We start from the raw sequence: 18,791 nt of genomic DNA on the forward strand, positions 1-18,791 counted from the left end.
TAAAAAAGAAGGGCAGAAGAGTTAGATTTGGCTTCTCTAGATTTTACAGACATTTGTACAATGAAGGTGCTTGTGCATGTCATAGCTGACTTGTTCAAGCTGGCTCAGATAAATCTGTTCTCTCTCCTGGCATCTGGAATAAATAGAGATCTGACAGTTGTCCCCATATCCAACTGCATTCACTCTACCTTCCTCAATGAGGTGTTCTATTAGGCATCAAGGGCACATAATTAAAGATAGATTTTTTTAAAAAAGGAATAAAGAGCTACCATTAAAAAATAGAGCTGCCTGGCTGGCGTGGCTCAGTGGTTGAGTGTCATGGTTCAATCCCCAGTCAGGGTACATACCCAGGTTGTGGATTTGACCCTCCAGTAGGGGGCATGCAGGAGGGAGCCTATCAATGATTCTCTCTCATCACTGATGTTTCTATCTCTCTCTCTCTTCCTCTCAGAAATCAATTTTAAAATATATAAAAAAACAGCTAACATTTATTCATCACTTACATGCTACATACTGTACTTTACATGTGCTATCTAATTTGATTTTCAGAACAGTTCTATGAAGTAGGAATTACCTTTATTTTATACATGTGGAAACTGAGGCTCAGAGAGGTTGAATAACTTGCCTTGAACTCAGTTAATGTGACAGTAAAAGATTGAGGAAAAACAAAATAAAGTCTCACTTTAGGGCACAGGAGTGGCAGATATTTTCTCCTCTCCCTATTTCCCAGGTATAAATATCATAAAACTATGGGTGAGACTTTTGGTTGGGAAAGTGAAAGGATTACAAAGGTTTAGATGAGCTATTAGCTGGACTGGAAGGAGTTCATTTTTTTTTTTTTTTTTAAAGATTTCTATTTAAGGCTCTGCAATTTTTAAAGGCATTTGAGTACTCTTGTTCCTTATTCTCCCTCTTTCATTTGGGTTGAGAGTTCCTGTTTGTATGAGCTAGGAGGGTCACTCTGGGGTCCAGAGCAAAGAAATCAGGTTGACAGCTGATCAGAGTGTGTTCTAATCTTAAAAGAGAAAGAGGTAAAGACATACTTTAGAAATTTTCTTTGGGGATTACCAGCCTAGTTCATCACAGTGGGAAGAAGGTAAGCTCTTGAGGGAAGAATGTTATTACTAAGAATAAAGTCTATGCATTTGTGTGTGTGTGTGTTTAAGATGTTTTTCTTAATTGATTTTACAAAGCAAGGAAGGGAGAGGGAGGGAGAGAGAAACATCAATTGGCTGCCTCCCCTACTCATCCCCCCACCCCCTTACTGGGGATTGAACCTGAAGTCCAGGTATATACCCTGACCAGGAATCAAACCCACAACCTTTTGGTGTATGGGATGACAATTCAATCAACTGAGCCACCCGGCCAGGGCTAAAGGGACTTTTTTTTTTTAAACTTTAAGAAACAGAAATATGTCTCAGTCTTCTCTGTAAAACTAACAAAATATATGCAATTACTTCAGTAATATTCAAGGAAGAGACAAATCACTAATGAATAGTAGGTATAGAAAAGACAGTCAAATAAGTGGATTTAGATGGCTTTCTTCTTTAGCACTTATTAAGTTTATGACTCAGTTCCATAAACTTTCTAGGTTTTAAATGGTTTTTAACTTTATTACTTATAATTTTTGTCTTTACATTTATTTTGCTCTTAACTTTTTCTCAAAAAGATCTAAACAAAAGTTCAAAAGTGTTATATATCTAAACTTTTCTTTGCCAGATCAGATTGGTATCAACTTTGACAAAGTCATTTGGCTGATATAAACCAAGTTTTATCATTTGATTCTAGTTCTTTTCTTTCTCTCCTTTTCTCTAAGAAGTCATCTATGACTATCTTACTGTTTTTTTCACTTATATTTATTCTTTTAATATATGCCATTATCATGTTCTTTCTTGCATGACAATATCATACATTAATTTCACTATCTTATAACTCTTTGGTTTCATTTTTTTTTTCTTTAGGTAGACTGGGACACTTTTGGACAATATTCTATGGTTTATATCCTGTATTCTATAGTTTATATCAAATGACAAGAAGCTTTTTCTCCTTTTTTAAATTTTTTATAGCATCCACAACAGCTTATGACAAGGGAAGATAGTGAAAGAGGAACATAAGGAATGAAGAAGGTACTTAGCAATTACAGCGCTTCCCTAATAGTGGATGAGTATAAATGAGTATTAGCTAAGCATACACTAGGAGGGAAGAGGTGAGATGCCAAATCTTTTGGTACATCAATCAAAGACAAGCTGAAATTATACTTCACAGTACAAGGTTTAAAAAATGAATTTAAGCCCTGACTGGTTTTTCTCAGTGGATAGAGCGTCGGCTTGAGGACTGAAGGGTCCTAGGTTCGATTCCAGTCAAGGGCATGTACCTTGGTTGTGGGTACATCCCCAGTAGGGGGTGTGCAGGAGGCAGCTGATCGATGTTTCTCTCTCATCGATGTTTCTAACTCTCTATCCCTCTCCCTTCCTCTCTGTAAAAAATCAATAAAATATTTTAAAAAATGCATTTAAAAAAGAGAAGAAGATAAAGAAACGCTATAGGTAAATCACAGGTGTCAGTGGTTCAGTCTCTTGACAAAGAGTAGGCCCTCTATGAATTGCAACTATGACCTCTATCACATGCCTCCATCTAGAAGTCTGTTCAAGGTATTTGAATCTCTATACCTGGAGGAATTTTTTGCACCCCTAAAAATACCCTTAAGTATCTCTTTATAATTACATAGGACTCTCTCTAAGGAGAGATGAAAGAAAGAAAGATTTTTAGTTCTGTGACATCTGGCTTAGACTGTGGGATTCCTAACAGCTCTATTGTATTTTCCCAACTGACTAGAGAAATAGCACTCCCAGGAGACAGTGTTTTGAAAGTTCCATGTTTTATGTCAAGTTCCCCAAATACAATTTTATTTCTCAATATTTAGTTTATGATAATAATATAAATAGAAACACTAAACCGAGTAAATATTTAATGTTCTGAATTACATGGTTAGAATCTAGAAATATAAATTTGAATGCGATAGGCAGATTTATATTAAGAGTTGTGAGCCATTACACCTTTCTTAAATTAAGATGAGTCCAGCATCCCACAGCACTCCATATCAGATGATCTGTACTCTTAGACCGTTAATACATGGTAGAAATAAAAAATGCTTTACCATTGATAGAGTTGTAGAATACTGCTCTTGTGCTCTTCACACTGCTGGCACTGCCCACAGAACCTCCAACATCCCATAATTCTATATAGTAGGTCTTCTCTACTGGAGTTCCTTCTTTGTAGTCATGAACCTAAAAAATCAATCCATCAAAATACTTATTATAGCCACTTAGGAAATTGGTAAGCACTCTCATTCCAGTTTAAAGCACTGGACACTACTTATCAGCATCCCTCTGACTCTGATCATCATCTCCTCTCTTTCAAACTTCCTCCCTCTAATTCTCCAACTCAAATAATAATCTTTGACCTCACAGGACTCTATATGTACTTCATTGATCCTAACACCTTTCACAGCTCCACATTCCACTTCCAAATCCTCCCTTTCTAACTATAAAATCCATGATTTGTCATTTTAGTCACTCCTTTGCCCCTATTTACATTATATTCACCTGACAAAATTCCAACACTAAGTATATCCACCTTTTAAAAAAATATATATTTTTATTGATTTTTTACAGTGAGGAAGGGAGAGGAATAGAAGTTAGAAATATCGATGAGAGAGAAACATCTATCAGCTGCCTCCTGCTCACCCCCAACTGGGGATGTGCCCGCAACCAAGGTACATGCCCTTGACTGGATTCGAACCTGGAACCCTTCAGTCCACAGGCCGACGCTCTATCCACTGAGCCAATCCTGTCAGGGCTATATCCACCTTTTTCTTGATTTCCATGTTTACAACCCAGGCAGCTGAATGTGAAGCTCAGGAAAATACACATTCAACCTGACTGGATTCATTTTAACTTTGAAGCTTCCTTCAGTCAATTGCATACAGTAGTTCATTTCCTATTTTTCTCTCCTGGGTAATTATTTCATACTTTCTCCTCTTTTTTCAAAATTTCCAATATATCTTCCTTGTTCTCAAATACAGCTAGTAACCTTGCTTCCTGTGACAGAAACAATCAAAAGAGAACTTCTACAACCTGTTCTTCCCATATTTACCCACCTCTCTGCATTTGTGCCTGTAAAATCTATTTTCCCTCCATCTATTAGAGATAGGCTGTCTGTGTCCCTAATGACAAATACCCACCTCTTGTGCATGAGATCCCCCTCTTTCTTATCAAAGATGTAGCTACTCTCACCATCAAATTTTCCTTCTCAGTTGGATAATTCCCACCAGCATACAAATATGCCATAATTTTTCCTATCTTAGAAAAAAAATTACCTTCTCTTGATTGCATGTACTTCCTTAAGCTATCATGTTGCTTCTCTGTTCCTTTAAATTAATTAATTTGTATTGTTTTGTGTTCACTACACAAAGTCAAGTATCTTTCCATCACCATTTATCCTCCTTTACCCTCTTTTATGTCCCTCTATCCCCTTTCTCTCTTGTAATCACCACACTGTTGTTTGTGTCTATAAATTGTTGTTTCTTGCTTAATCCTCTTCATCTTTTTCACTCAGCCTCCCAAAGCCCCTCCCCTCTGACAGCTGTCAGTCTGTTTTCTGTATCTATAAGTCTATTTCTATTTTGCTTGCTTATTTTGTTCATTAGATTCCACATTGAAATCATATGGTATTTATCTTTCTCTGACTGGCTTATTTCACTTATAATACTCTCCATGCTGTTGCAAAAGGTTAAGATTTCCTTCTTTTTTTATGGCTGAGTAGTATTTCATTGTGTAAATGTACCACAGCTTTATTATCCACTCATCTACTGATGGACACTTGTGCTGCTTCCAAATCTTGGCTATTATAAATAACGAGGGGCCCAGTGCATGAATTCGTGCACCTTGAAAGGAATTGTGGGCCGCAAGGGTGTGGTGGGCATAGAAGTGTGTCTCAACCCATCCTCCACACCCCTGCCTGGCCCCTCCCGCTGTGGCCCCCAGTCCCCTGTCTGCCAGCAGCCCCACTCCCACTGCCACCGCTCTCACACGCTGATGACGCTGGCCCTGATCCCACCAGCTGACAGGTGTGGCGCCAGCAGTGGGTGTGAGTGGGGCCGGTGTCATCAGCGGGTGCGAGCGGCGACTGCTGCCACGATCACCCCTCAGGAGCTGGGGGAAGTGGAGAAACCCTCAGGGGCAATCATGGGCCATCAGCAGCCACTCGCACCCGCTGATGGTGCCAATTGATCGGAACCAGTACCAGGTGCCGGCAGCAGGTATGAGCGGTGGCTCCAGCGCTGGCAGCAGGTGTGAGCGCCAGGCAGGACCGCAGCACGCTGGAGCAAAGAATTTTCAGTAACCACCAGAGGATCGCCCCAATGACAGCGACCAGTGCCCCACCTTGGTCTGGTGCCCCCGCTCACTTGCTCCACCATCCTGCCGCGGCTGACGCCCGCCATGTTCCGTGCGCACCCCCTGGTGGTCAGTGCACATCACAGCGACCGGTTATTCGGTTGTTTGGTTGTTCTGCTGTTCGGTCTATTTGCATATTAGCCTTTTATTATATAAGACTAGAGGCCCGGTGCACAAAAATCTGTGCACTCGGGGGGGTCCCTCAGCCCGGCCTGTGCCCTCTCGCAGTCTGGGACCCCTCGGGGGATGTCCACCTGCTGGCTTAGGCCCACGCCCCGGGCAGTGAGACATCACTCTGGCAGCCCGGGAGCCCTCAGGGGATGTCCACTTGCCAGCAGGGAGCAGGCCTAAGCTGCAGTTGGACATCCTTAGTGCTGCTGAGGAAGCGGGAGAGGCTCCCGCCATCACTGCTGTGCTGGCAGCTGGCAGCCGGCAGCCTGGCTTGTGGCTGAGCAGAGCTCCCCCTGTGGGAGCGCACTGACCACCAGGGGGCAGCTCCTGCACTGAGCATCTGCCCCCTGGTGGTCAGTGTGTGTCATAGTGACCAGTCATTCCCAGTTGTTCTGCTGTTACGGTCAATTTGCATATTACCCTTTTACTATATGCCTGGTGCATGAGTGGGGGCTGGCTGGTTGGCCCTGAAGGGCGTCCCGGATCAGGTTGAGGGTCCCGCTGGGGTGCCTGGCCAGCCTGGGTGATGGGCTGAGGGCCATTTTCAGACTGGCCACACCCCCTTCAGGGAGAGGGGTCCTGCTGGGGTGCCTGGCCAGCTTGGGTGAGTGGCTGATGGCTGTTTGCAGGCTGGCCACAGCCCCTTCAGGGTGGGGGTCCCTGCTGGAGTGCCTGGCCAGCCTAGGTGAGGGGCTGAGGGCTGTTTGCAGGCTGGTCAAGCCCCCCAGCAGGGACCCTCACCCCTTGAGGGTGTGGCCATCCTGGGTGAGGGGCTGATGGCTGTTTGCAGGCTGGCCAAGACCCCAGCAGGGACCCTCACCCCATGAGGGAGTGGCCAGCCTGGGTGAGGGGCTGATGGCTGTTTGCAGGCTGGCCACAGCCCCTTCAGGGTGGGGGTCCTCCCTGGGGTGCCTAACCAGCCTGGGTGAGGGGCTGATGGCTGTTTGCAGGCTGGCCACAGCCCCTTCAGGGTGGGGGTCCTCCCTGGGGTGCCTAACCAGCCTGGGTGAGGGGCTGATGGCTGTTTGCAGACTGGCCACAGCCCCTTCAGGGTGGGGGTCCCCTTTGGGGTGCCTGGCCAGCCTGGGTGAGGGGCTGAGGGCTGTTTTCAGGCTGGCCACACCCCCTTCAGGATGGGGGGTCCTGCTGGGGTGCCTGGCCAGTCTGGGTGACTGGCTGATGGCTGTTTGCAGGCTGCCAAGCCCCCCAGCAGGGACCCTCACCCCATGAGGGTGTGACCAGCCTGGGTGAGGGACTGATGGCTGTTTGCAGGCTGGCCACAGTCCCTTCAGGGTGGGGGTCCCCGCTGGGGTGCCTGGCCAGCCTGGGTGAGGGGCTGATGGCTGTTTGCAGGCTGGCCACAGCCCCCAGCCACCCAAGCTCCCAGTGGAGGCTGGCTGGAAGCAGGTATCTGGGATTCATTTTTCTTCTATAATTGAAACTTTGTTGCCTTTAGCGGAGGCCACAGCTGGCTAGTGCAGGCAGGAAGCTTGGCTTCCTCCATCGCTGGGGCAACCAAGCCTCCTGCTTGCTCCAGCTCTGTGGCTGCTGGCCGCCATCTTGGTTGGGTTAATTTGCATATAGTCGCTCTGACTGGCTGGTGGGTGTGGCTTGGGGCGTAGCAAAGGTACGGTCATTTTGCATGTTTCTCTTTTATTAGATTAGATCATGCAATGAACACTGGGGCGCATATATTCTTTTGAATTAGTGTTTTGGGTTTCTCTGTTCCTTTTTATAGTGACAGCCCCCCAAAGGACTTTTGAGTCTATTCTCAGCTGTGTCTAATTATTCTCTTTACATTCTCTTTTAAACTCATTTCTGTCAAACTTTTTGCCCCAATCACCCCACTGAATGATTCCTTATCAGGGTCACCAATGGCTTCCAAATTGCTAAATCCAATGATCAATGAACAGTTTTCATCTTACTCTACCATCTAACACAACTAGTCACTCCTCTGCCTTGCAATACTTTCTTCACTTAGCTTCCAGAATATCACACTTTCCTGTTTTTCTTCCCACCTCACTGGCTAATCTTTTGCAGTCTCCATTTGGGTTGTCCTTATCTCTTTATCCTTTAATTGTTGGAGTGTCTTAAAAGATTTTATTTTATTTATTTTTAACCAGATGCCCGGTACATGAAAATTCATGCACTGGAGAAGGGGGTCCCTCAGCTTGGCCTGCCCCCACTCACAGTCCAGGAGACCGCAGGGGCAGGAGGCAACCCAGTGATCAGGGGAAGGGGATGCCCCCATCACGCCTCTGCTGCTGCCACTGCCGGCAGCGCATGCCTTGGCTGGTCCTGGTTACCTGAGCCTCGGGTGGCCCTGGGCGGCCGCCATCCGAGGCTTGCCTGTGCCTCGGGCCAGCTGTGGGAGGCTGGGGCACTCAGGGCGGGTCCAGCTGCACCGTGCACCTGCCACCCCCCGGCGGGGCTGAAAGGACTCAGGGACTCCAGCAGGGCTGAGGGGACTGTGTGCCGCCATCTTTGTGACAGTTAATTTGCATATTCCCTCTTTGTTAGATTGAATTTTAGAGAGAGAAGGAGGGAGAGGGAGAGAGCGAAACATTGATGTGAGGGTGAAACATCGATTGCCTGCCCCCTGCCCACCCCTGCCCCCCACAAGCTTTGAGCCTGCAACCTGAACATGTGCCCTGACCAGGAATCGAGCTGGCAACCTTTCGGTGCATGGGATGACATCCAACCAACTGAGCCACACCACCCAGGGCTAATCTTATGATTTTAAATGTCCTATGTTGATGAATTCCAAATTTTTATCCATCCTGGACCAATTCCTTGAACTTCAGAGTAACATAGCCACCAGACTACAGTTTGAATGTCTAACAGATACCTCAAATTTAACATGTAAAAATAACTTCCTGATCTTCCTCCCAAACCTATTCTTCTCCTAGTTTTGTCTCTGTAAAAGGCAATTCCATCTTTTCAGTTACTTGAAGGGCTAAAAACTTAACAGTGACCCCTAACTTTTTTCATACTGCATATCTAATTTGTCAGGAAATCCTATTGTCTTTGCCTTAAAAATATATCCAAAATCTATTCATTTCTTACCATCTCCACTATTACTACCCAGCTCAGAGCTTCTATCTATCTCTTTGCCTGAATCAATGTAATCACCTCCTAACCGACCTTCCAACTACAGCCTTGTTGGACTCATAGGTCCCCTGCCACCCTCCCCCGACCATTTGCTTTCTATGCAGTAGCTACAGTGATCCTTTAAGAAAAAAAAAAATATATATATATATATACACACACACACACACACACATATATATATATATACACACACACATATACATATACATATATATTATTGATTTTAGAGAGAGGAAGGAAGAGGGATAGAGATATAGAGACATCAGTGAGAGAGAAACATCAATTGGCTGCATAATTCTAACGGGGATAGAGCCCACAACCTGGGCATGGAATCAAACCGTGACATCCTGATTCATAGACTGATGCTCAACCACAGAGTCACACCAGCTGGGCTACAGTGATCCTTTTAAAATGTAAGTTAGATCATATCACCCTTCCACTCAAAACTCTCCAATGACTTTGGTTGAGACTCTATAGGCTTGTACTATATAACTGTTCAGAAACAAATTCTGATATATGGCAACCTTATCTATTAGAAAAAAAGTTAAGAGCCAGATTTTAGTATGGTGATTCAGGGGTATATATTAGAATTTTCCAAGATTTTTAAAAAGAAATATACATGCCAACAAAAGCAAAAATCAGTATGTGGGACTATAGCAAATGAAAGAGCTTCTACACAGCAAAGGAAACCATTATCAAAATAAAAATGCAACCTATGGAATGGGAGAATATATTTGCAAATCATATACCTGATTAGGGTTTAATATCCAAATATAGAAAGAACTCACACAGGTCAATAGTAAAACAAAACAAAAACCCCTACAAACAATCCAATTAGAAAATGGGTAGCGGAACTGAATAGACATTTCCCTCAAAAAGATATACAGATGCCAACAGGTACATGAAGGGTGCTCAATTTCACTAATCATCTGGGAAATGAAAATCAAAACCACACTGTGATGTCACCTCACACCTGTTAGAATGGCTATAATCAAAAAGAAGAGAAAATGTGTTGGCAAGAAAGAAAAGGGAACCATTGTGCACTGTTGGTAAGAATGTAAATTAGTACAGGCACTATTGAACACAGTATGGAGGGTCCTCAAAAAATTAAAAACATTACTACCATATGATTCATCAATCCCTCTTCTAGATAAAGGTATATGCCAGTGATTCCCAAAGTGGGTGCTACCGCCCCCTGGTGGGCGCTGCAGCGATGGGGGGGGGGGGCAGGGGGGGGGGAGGTAATGGCCACAGGTGTATTTGGGGGTGATGAGTAACTGCTATTAAAATTAAAAAAAAATTAATTTCCAGGGGCTGAGTAATATTTTTTCTGGAAAGGGGGCAGTAGGCCAAATAAGTTTGGGAACCACTGGTATACGCAAAGTAAATGAAAACAGAATCTTGAAGAGATACCTGCACTCCCATGTTCATTGGAGCACTATGCACAATAGCCAAGATTTGGAGGCAACTTAAGTCTCCGTCAATGGATAAATGGATAAAGATGTGGTATATATATAACGGAATATTATATACAATGGAATATTATTCAGCCATGAGAAGAAAGGAAATCCTGTGTGTGTGTGTGTGTGTGTGAGACAACATGGATGGACCTTGAGGGAATTATGCTAAGTGAAATAAGCCAGACAAAGACAAATACTACAAAGTATCACTTAAATGTGGAATTTGAATAAAAAGGTCAAATTCATAGAAACAAAGCAAAAAAGTGATTCCAAGGGAGAGCCACTTTTACAGCTGGAGAGTGGGGGGAAATAGGGAGAGGTTGGTAAAGAGCATAAACTTTCAGCTATAAGATGAATAAGGTTTGAGGGTCTGGGGTATAACATGGTGACTAAAGTTGATAACACTGTATTAATAAAAATATACATAAAATTAAAAATATACATATTTTTAAAAGAACTCACATACTATATTTAACAGAATGCTTCACTCTTTTTATTTATTACCATTTTTGGGGGTATAAATCCTTGTATCTAAGAAAAAGTTTTTGTTTTTTAATTGATTTCAGAAAAGAAGGGAAAGGGATAGAGAGACAGAAACATCAATGATGGCTGCCTCCTGCATGCCCCACACTGGGGATTGAGCCCACAACTGGGCATATGCCCTTGGCCAGAATCGAACCTGGGACCCTTTAGTCAGTGCTCTATCCACTGAGTAGTATGGGCTCTATCCACCTAGCCAAACCAGCTGTGGCAAAAAAAGTTTAGGTAAATAAGATATTCTATAGGCAGCCAAATTATCATTAAGAGAAGATAATTATCAGACTGACAACGAAGAGAACTGGAAAATCACAGCAGCAGGGACCATTTTGGATAATGGGAACTAATTCTGTACACTGTATTAAAAGGTATCACTACTTTGCTGTATGGCATAAATAACTGATAATAAAGGTGACATTATATGAGTTCTGTCTAAGAAAGCATGGAAACATATATTTTAGCAAGATTTCTAAGCAAAACCATTGAAACACACAAGATGTTATAAGGAATCAGTTATCTATTATCAAAAAGCTCAGCCAGAATAGATTAAAAGAAACATGACCCATATATATGCTGTCTACAAGAGACCCACCTCAGAACAAGGGACTCACACAGAATGAAAGTGAAGGGGTGGAAAAATATCTTTCAGGCAAATGAAAATGAAAAAAAATTGGGGTAGCAATACTTATATCTGACAAAATAGACCTCAAAGTGAAGGCCATAACAAAAGATAAGGAAAACCACTTCATAATACTAAAGGGATTGATACAACAAGAGGATATAACCCTGGTAAACATATATGCACCCAATGCAGGAGCACCCAAATACATAAAAAAAAACTTTTGGAAGATATCAAGGGAGAGATTGACAACAATACAATCATAGTAGGGGACTTTAATACACCACTGACATCACTGGATAAATCCTCTAGACAAAAAATCAGCAAAGAAACAGCAATCCTAAATGACTCACTAGATCAGATGGACTTAATTGACATCTTCAGAACATTTCACCCCAAAGCCATGGAATATACATTCTTCTCAATGGGACATTTTCAAAGATAGACCACATATTGGGTCACAGGCAAAGTCTCTCCAAATGCAAGAAGATTGAAATCATATCAAGCATCTTCTCATACCACAATGGCATAATATTAGAAATAAACTACAATAAAAACAATCCAAAACACTCAAACACTTGGAAGCTGAATAGCATGCTATTAAACAGTGACTGGGTTACCAAAGAGATCAAAGAAGAAATTAAAAACATCCTGGAAATGAATGACAATGGAAACATAACAATCCAAAATCTATGGGACACAGTGAAAGCAGTCCTGAGAGGGAAGTTTATAGCTCTATAGGCCTACCTCAAAAAATAAGAAAAAATGGTAATAAATCATCTAACTCTACAACTTAAAGAATTAGAAAGAGAGCAACAAGAAAAGCCCAGAGTGAGAAGGAAGGAGATAATAAAGATCAGAGCAGAAATAAATGACATAGAAACCAAAAAATAACAACAACAAAAGATCAATGAAACCAAGAGCTGGTTCTTTGAAAAGATAAACAATATTGATGAACCTCTAGTCAGGCTCACCAAGAAGCAAAGAGAGAGGACCCAAATAAACAAAATCAGAAATGAAAGAGGTGAAGTAACAACAGACTCCACAGAAACACAAAGGATTTTTAAAAAATACTACGAACAACTCTACTGCAACAAACTGGACAACCTAGAGGAAATGGACATATTCCTAGAAAAAATACAACCTTCCAAAACTCAATCAGGAAGAATCTAAAAATCTCAATAGGCTGATAACTATGGAGATTTGAAGCTGCCATCAAAAAGCTTCCAGCAAACAAAAGCCTGGGGCCAGATGGCTTCACAGGGGAGTTTTACCAAACATTCGAGGAAGAACTAAAACCTATCCTCCCCAGACTATTTCAAAAAATTCATGAGGAAGGAACTCTTCCAAGCTCATTCTATGAAGCCAGCTTACCCTAATACCAAAACCAGATAATGACAACACAATGAAAGAGAATTACAGGCCACTATCCCTCATGAACATAGATGCCAAAATCCTCAACAAAATTCTAGCAAATCGGATCCAACAGTACATAAGAAAGATCATACACCATGACCAAGTAGGATTTATCCCAGGGATGCAGCAAGGATGGTACAATATCTGCAAACAATAAATGTGATACATCACATAAACAAATTGAGAGCTAAAAATCACAATAATATCAATTAATGCAGAAAAAGCATTTGACAAAATCCAACACCCTTTCTTGATAAAAAACTTCAGCAAAATGAGAATAGAGGGATCATATCTCAACATAATAAAAGCCTTATATGAGAAACCTACAGCCAACATCATACTCAATGGGCAAAAACGAAAACCATTTCACCTAAGAACAGGCACGAGACAGGGATGCCCACTTTCACCACCCCTGTTCGACATAGTACTGGAAGTGCTAGCCATAGCAATTAGACAAGAAGAAGAAATAAAAGGTATCCAAATTGGAAAAGAAGATGTAAAACTGTCATTATTTGCAGATGACATGATACTGTACATAGAAAACCCTAAAGACTCCATCAAAAAATTATTAGACTTAATAAATGAATTCGGCAATGTAGCAGGATACAAAATTAATGCCAGGAAATCTATGGCATATTTATACATCAATAGTGAACTTACAGAAAGAGAGATTAAAAAAACAATACCCTTTACCATTGCACCAAAAAAAGTAAGATACCTAGGAATAAACTTAACAAAGGAGGTAAAATACCTGTACTCGGAAAACTACAGGACACTGAGAAAAGAGATGGCGGAAGACATAAACAGATGGAAGAACATACCGTGTTTATGGACTGGTAGAATCACCATCATTAAAATGTCCATACGACCCAAAGCAATCTATAGATTCAATGCACTTCCCTTTAAAATACCAATGGCATATTTCACAGACTTAGAAAGAACTCTCCAAAAATTCATCTGGAATAAAAAAAAAAAAAAAAAAAAGACCCGGAATAGCTGCAGCAATCCTGAGAAAGAAGAACAAAGTAGGTGGGATCTCAATACCAGATATCAAGCTGTATTACAAAGCCACTGTTCTCAAAACTGCCCGGTACTGGCACAAGAACAGACATATAGACCAATGGAATAGAATAGAGAACCCAGAAATTGACCCAAACCACTCCATTAATATTTGACAAAGGAGGCAAGAACATACAATGGAGTCAAGACAGTCTCTACAATAAATGGTGTTGGGAAAATTGGACAGATACATGCAAAAAAAATGAAACTAGATCACCAATTTACACCATACACAAAAATAAACTCAAAGTGGATAAAGCACTTAAACATAAGATGGGAAACCATAAAAATATTAGAGGAATCCACAGGCAGCAAAATCTCAGACATATGCTGAAGCACTGTCTTCACTGATACAGCTCCTAGGGCAATGGAAACAAAAGAGAAAATAAACAAATGGGACTACATCAAAATAAAAAGCTTCTGCACAGCAAAAGAAACCATCAACAAAACAACAAGAAAGCCCACTGCATGGGAGAACATATTTGCCAGTGTTATCACTGATAAGGGTTTAATCTCCAACATTTACAGTGAACTCATACAACTTAACAAAAGGAAGATAAACAATCCAATCAAAAAATGGGCAACGGACCTAAATAGATACTTTTTGAAAGAAGACAGAAGGTAGGCCAAGAGACATATGAAAACATGCTCAAAGTCACTAATTATCCGAGAGATGCAAATCAAAACAATGAGGTACCATCTCACACCTGTCAGAATGGCTATCATCAACAAAACAACAAAGGACAAGTGCTGGTGAGGATGCGGAGAAAAAGGAACCCTTCTGCACTGCTGGTGGGAATGCAGACTGGTGCAGCCACTGTGGAGAACAGTGGCTCAGTTTCCTCAAAAAACTAAAAATGGAACTCCCATTTGATCCAGTGATCCCACTTCTAGGAATATATCCCAAGAAACTAGAAGCACCAATCAGGAAGGTTATATGCACCCCTATGTTCATAGTGGCACAATTCACCATAGCTAAGATTTGGAAACAGCCTAAATGCCCATCAGCAGATGAGTGGATTAAAAAACTGTGGTACATCTATCTACACAATGGAATACTTCGCTGTGGTAAAAAAGAAGGAATTCTTTTTTTTATATATATATATTTTATTGATTTTTTACAGAGAGGAAGGGAGAGAGATAGAGAGTTAGAAACATTGATGAGAGAGAAACATCGATCAGCTGCCTCCTGCACATCTCCTACTGGGGATGTGCCCGCAACCCAGGTACATGCCCTTGACCGGAATCGAACCTGGGACCTTTCAGTCCGCAGGCCGACGCTCTATCCACTGAGCCAAACCGGTTTCGGCAAGAAGGAATTCTTACCATTTGCAACAGCATGGATGGAACTGGAGAGCATTATGCTAAGTGAAATAAGCCAGTCAGAGAAAGATAAATACCACATGACCTCATTCATTTATGGAATATAATGAACAACATAAACTGATGAACAAAAACAGATCCAGAGACAGGGAAGCATCAATCAGACCATCAAACCTCAGAGGGAAGGTAGGGGAGGGTGGGGGTAAAGGGGAGAGATCAACCAAAGGTCTTGCATGCATGCATATAAGCCTAATCAATGGACACAGACACCAGGGAGGTGAGGGCATGAGTGGGGGGGGGGGGGGGGCGGCATGGAGAGGCAATAGGGGGATAAGGACACATATGTTATACCTTAATCAATAAAGAGAGAGAGAGAGAGAAAAAAGCTCAGCCACATTACTGAAGCTTTCTTGATCAGTCTCCCTTCCCTCCAAGACCCGAAACCAACCAGGGCGGTTTAGATACTCCTACTTGCTGCCGTAACACCCTGTACACATTTATCATTTCTAACCACACTGCTTTATTTATCTGCCAATATGTCTTCTATTAGACTCTGAGCATAAGGACAGGATCATGTATTATTCATCTTTGTAGGCCCAGAAAATAGTATAGTACCCAGTACATATTAGATGCTTGGCTATGTTTGTTTAAATCAATACATAAATTTAGGATATCTCATCCTCCAAGGTTTTATTATATTCACTTTATTATTTTTACTGAACACCAGTGCTTCTCAAGTACAGTTCTGAGAATGAATTAAATCAAAATTAATAGGAAGCTTTTTTTTTTTTTTTTTTTTTTTTTTTTTTTTTTTTTTTTTTCAATAATAATTTTTATTTCTTAAAGTATTACAAAGAGTATTACATATGTCTCCTTTTTCCCCCCCATGACATTCCCCCGGCCCCTACCCCCCGCCCCCCCCCCCGTGTCTTGTGTCCATTGGTTAATCTTATATGCATGCATATAAGTCCTTCAGTTGGTCTCTTAATCCCCCCCCAACCCTCCCCAGGCTCCCCATTGTAGTTTAACATTCTGTTCAATGTTGCTCTGCTTCTGTATCTACCCCTGTTCATCAGTCCATACTGGTCCCCTTTATTTGTCCCAACCTCACTGGAGTAGTCTCAACCTCACCAGGGCCGTCTGAGCCTCACCAGGGCCGTTTCAACCTCACCTGGGTCGTCCCTACCTCACAGGGGCCGTTTCAACCTCACCGGGGTCGTCCCTACCACACCAGGGCCGTTTCAACCTCACTGGGGTCGTCCCTACCTCACGGGGGCCGTTTCAACCTGACCGGGGTTGTCCCTACCATGCCGGGGCCGTTTCGACCTGACTGGGGTCGTCCCTACCTCACGGGGGCCGTTTCAACCTCACCGGGGTTGTCCCTACCACACCGGGGCTGTTTCAACCTGACCGGAGTTGTCCCTACCACACCGGGGCCGTTTCGACCTGACTGGGGTCGTCCCTACCTCACGGGGGCTGTTTCAACCTGACCGGGGTTGTCCCTACCACGCCGGGGCCGTTTCGACCTGACTGGGGTCGTCCCTACCTCACGGGGGCTGTTTCAACCTCACCAGGGTCGTCCCTACCTCACGGGGGCCGTTTCAACCTGACCGGGGTTGTCCCTACCACGCCGGGGCCGTTTCGACCTAACTGGGGTCGTCCCTACCTCACGGGGGCTGTTTCAACCTCACCGGGGTCGTCCCTACCACACCGGGGCCGTTTCGACCTGACTGGGGTCGTCCCTACCTCACGGGGGCCGTTTCAACCTCACCAGGGTCGTCCCTACCTCACGGGGGCCGTTTCAACTTCACCGGGGTCGTCCCTACCACACCGGGGCCGTTTCGACCTAACTGGGGTCGTCCCTACCTCATGGGGGCTGTTTCAACCTCACCGAGGTCGTCCCTACCACACCGGGGCCGTTTCGACCTGACTGGGGTCGTCCCTACCTCACGGGGGCCGTTTCAACCTCACCGGGGTTGTCCCTACCACACCGGGGCTGTTTCAACCTGACCGGGGTTGTCCCTACCACACCGGGGCCGTTTCGACCTAACTGGGGTCGTCCCTACCTCACGGGGGCCGTTTCAACCTGACCGGGGTTGTCCCTACCACGCCGGGGCCGTTTCGACCTGACTGGGGTCGTCCCTACCTCACGGGGGCCGTTTCAACCTCACCGGGGTTGTCCCTACCACACCGGGGCTGTTTCAACCTGACCGGAGTTGTCCCTACCACACCGGGGCCGTTTCGACCTGACTGGGGTCGTCCCTACCTCACGGGGGCCGTTTCAACCTGACCGGGGTTGTCCCTACCACGCCGGGGCCGTTTCGACCTGACTGGGGTCGTCCCTACCTCACGGGGGCTGTTTCAACCTCACCAGGGTCGTCCCTACCTCACGGGGGCCGTTTCAACCTGACCGGGGTTGTCCCTACCACGCCGGGGCCGTTTCGACCTAACTGGGGTCGTCCCTACCTCACGGGGGCTGTTTCAACCTCACCGGGGTCGTCCCTACCACACCGGGGCCGTTTCGACCTGACTGGGGTCGTCCCTACCTCACGGGGGCCGTTTCAACCTCACCAGGGTCGTCCCTACCTCACGGGGGCCGTTTCAACTTCACCGGGGTCGTCCCTACCACACCGGGGCCGTTTCGACCTAACTGGGGTCGTCCCTACCTCACGGGGGCTGTTTCAACCTCACGGAGGTCGTCCCTACCACACCGGGGCCGTTTCGACCTGACTGGGGTCGTCCCTACCTCACGGGGGCCGTTTCAACCTCACCGGGGTTGTCCCTACCACACCGGGGCTGTTTCAACCTGACCGGGGTTGTCCCTACCACACCGGGGCCGTTTCGACCTGACTGGGGTCGTCCCTACCTCACGGGGGCCGTTTCAACCTGACCGGGGTTGTCCCTACCACGCCGGGGCCGTTTCGACCTGACTGGGGTCGTCCCTACCTCACGGGGGCTGTTTCAACCTCACCGGGGTCGTCCCTACCTCACGGGGGCCGTTTCAACCTGACCGGGGTTGTCCCTACCACGCCGGGGCCGTTTCGACCTGACTGGGGTCGTCCCTACCTCACGGGGGCCGTTTCAACCTCACCGGGGTCGTCCCTACCTCACGGGGGCCGTTTCAACCTGACTGGGGTTGTCCCTACCACGCCGGGGCCGTTTCGACCTGACTGGGGTCGTCCCTACCTCACGGGGGCTGTTTCAACCTCACCGGGGTCGTCCCTACCACACCGGGGCCGTTTCGACCTGACTGGGGTCGTCCCTACCTCACGGGGGCCGTTTCAACCTGACCGGGGTTGTCCCTACCACGCCGGGGCCGTTTCGACCTGACTGGGGTCGTCCCTACCTCACGGGGGCCGTTTCAACCTCACCGGGGTCGTCCCTACCTCACGGGGGCCGTTTCAACCTGACTGGGGTTGTCCCTACCACGCCGGGGCCGTTTCGACCTGACTGGGGTCGTCCCTACCTCACGGGGGCTGTTTCAACCTCACCGGGGTCGTCCCTACCACACCGGGGCCGTTTCGACCTGACTGGGGTCGTCCCTACCTCACGGGGGCTGTTTCAACCTCACCGGGGTCGTCCCTACCACACCGGGGCCGTTTCGACCTGTCTGGGGTCGTCCCTACCTCACGGGGGCCG

At 45.1% G+C, this 18,791-nt stretch overlaps 1 protein-coding gene across 1 annotated transcript in view; it reads right to left on the bottom strand.

Annotated features, from left to right (window-relative positions):
- The window catches only part of RABL3 (RAB, member of RAS oncogene family like 3), a 55,638-nt gene that overhangs the window by 15,352 nt on the left and 21,495 nt on the right, over positions 1-18,791 (bottom strand). The window contains exon 3 of the mRNA XM_070406279.1: positions 3,158-3,287. Coding sequence (XP_070262380.1) covers positions 3,158-3,287 — 130 coding nt within the window. The remainder of the gene's footprint in view (positions 1-3,157; positions 3,288-18,791) is intronic.

This window comes from Myotis yumanensis, unplaced genomic scaffold (genome assembly GCF_028538775.1).
Source record: "Myotis yumanensis isolate MYYU_CA2020_CCGP unplaced genomic scaffold, mMyoYum1.0.hap1 SCAF_2, whole genome shotgun sequence".
NCBI lineage: Eukaryota > Metazoa > Chordata > Mammalia > Chiroptera > Vespertilionidae > Myotis > Myotis yumanensis.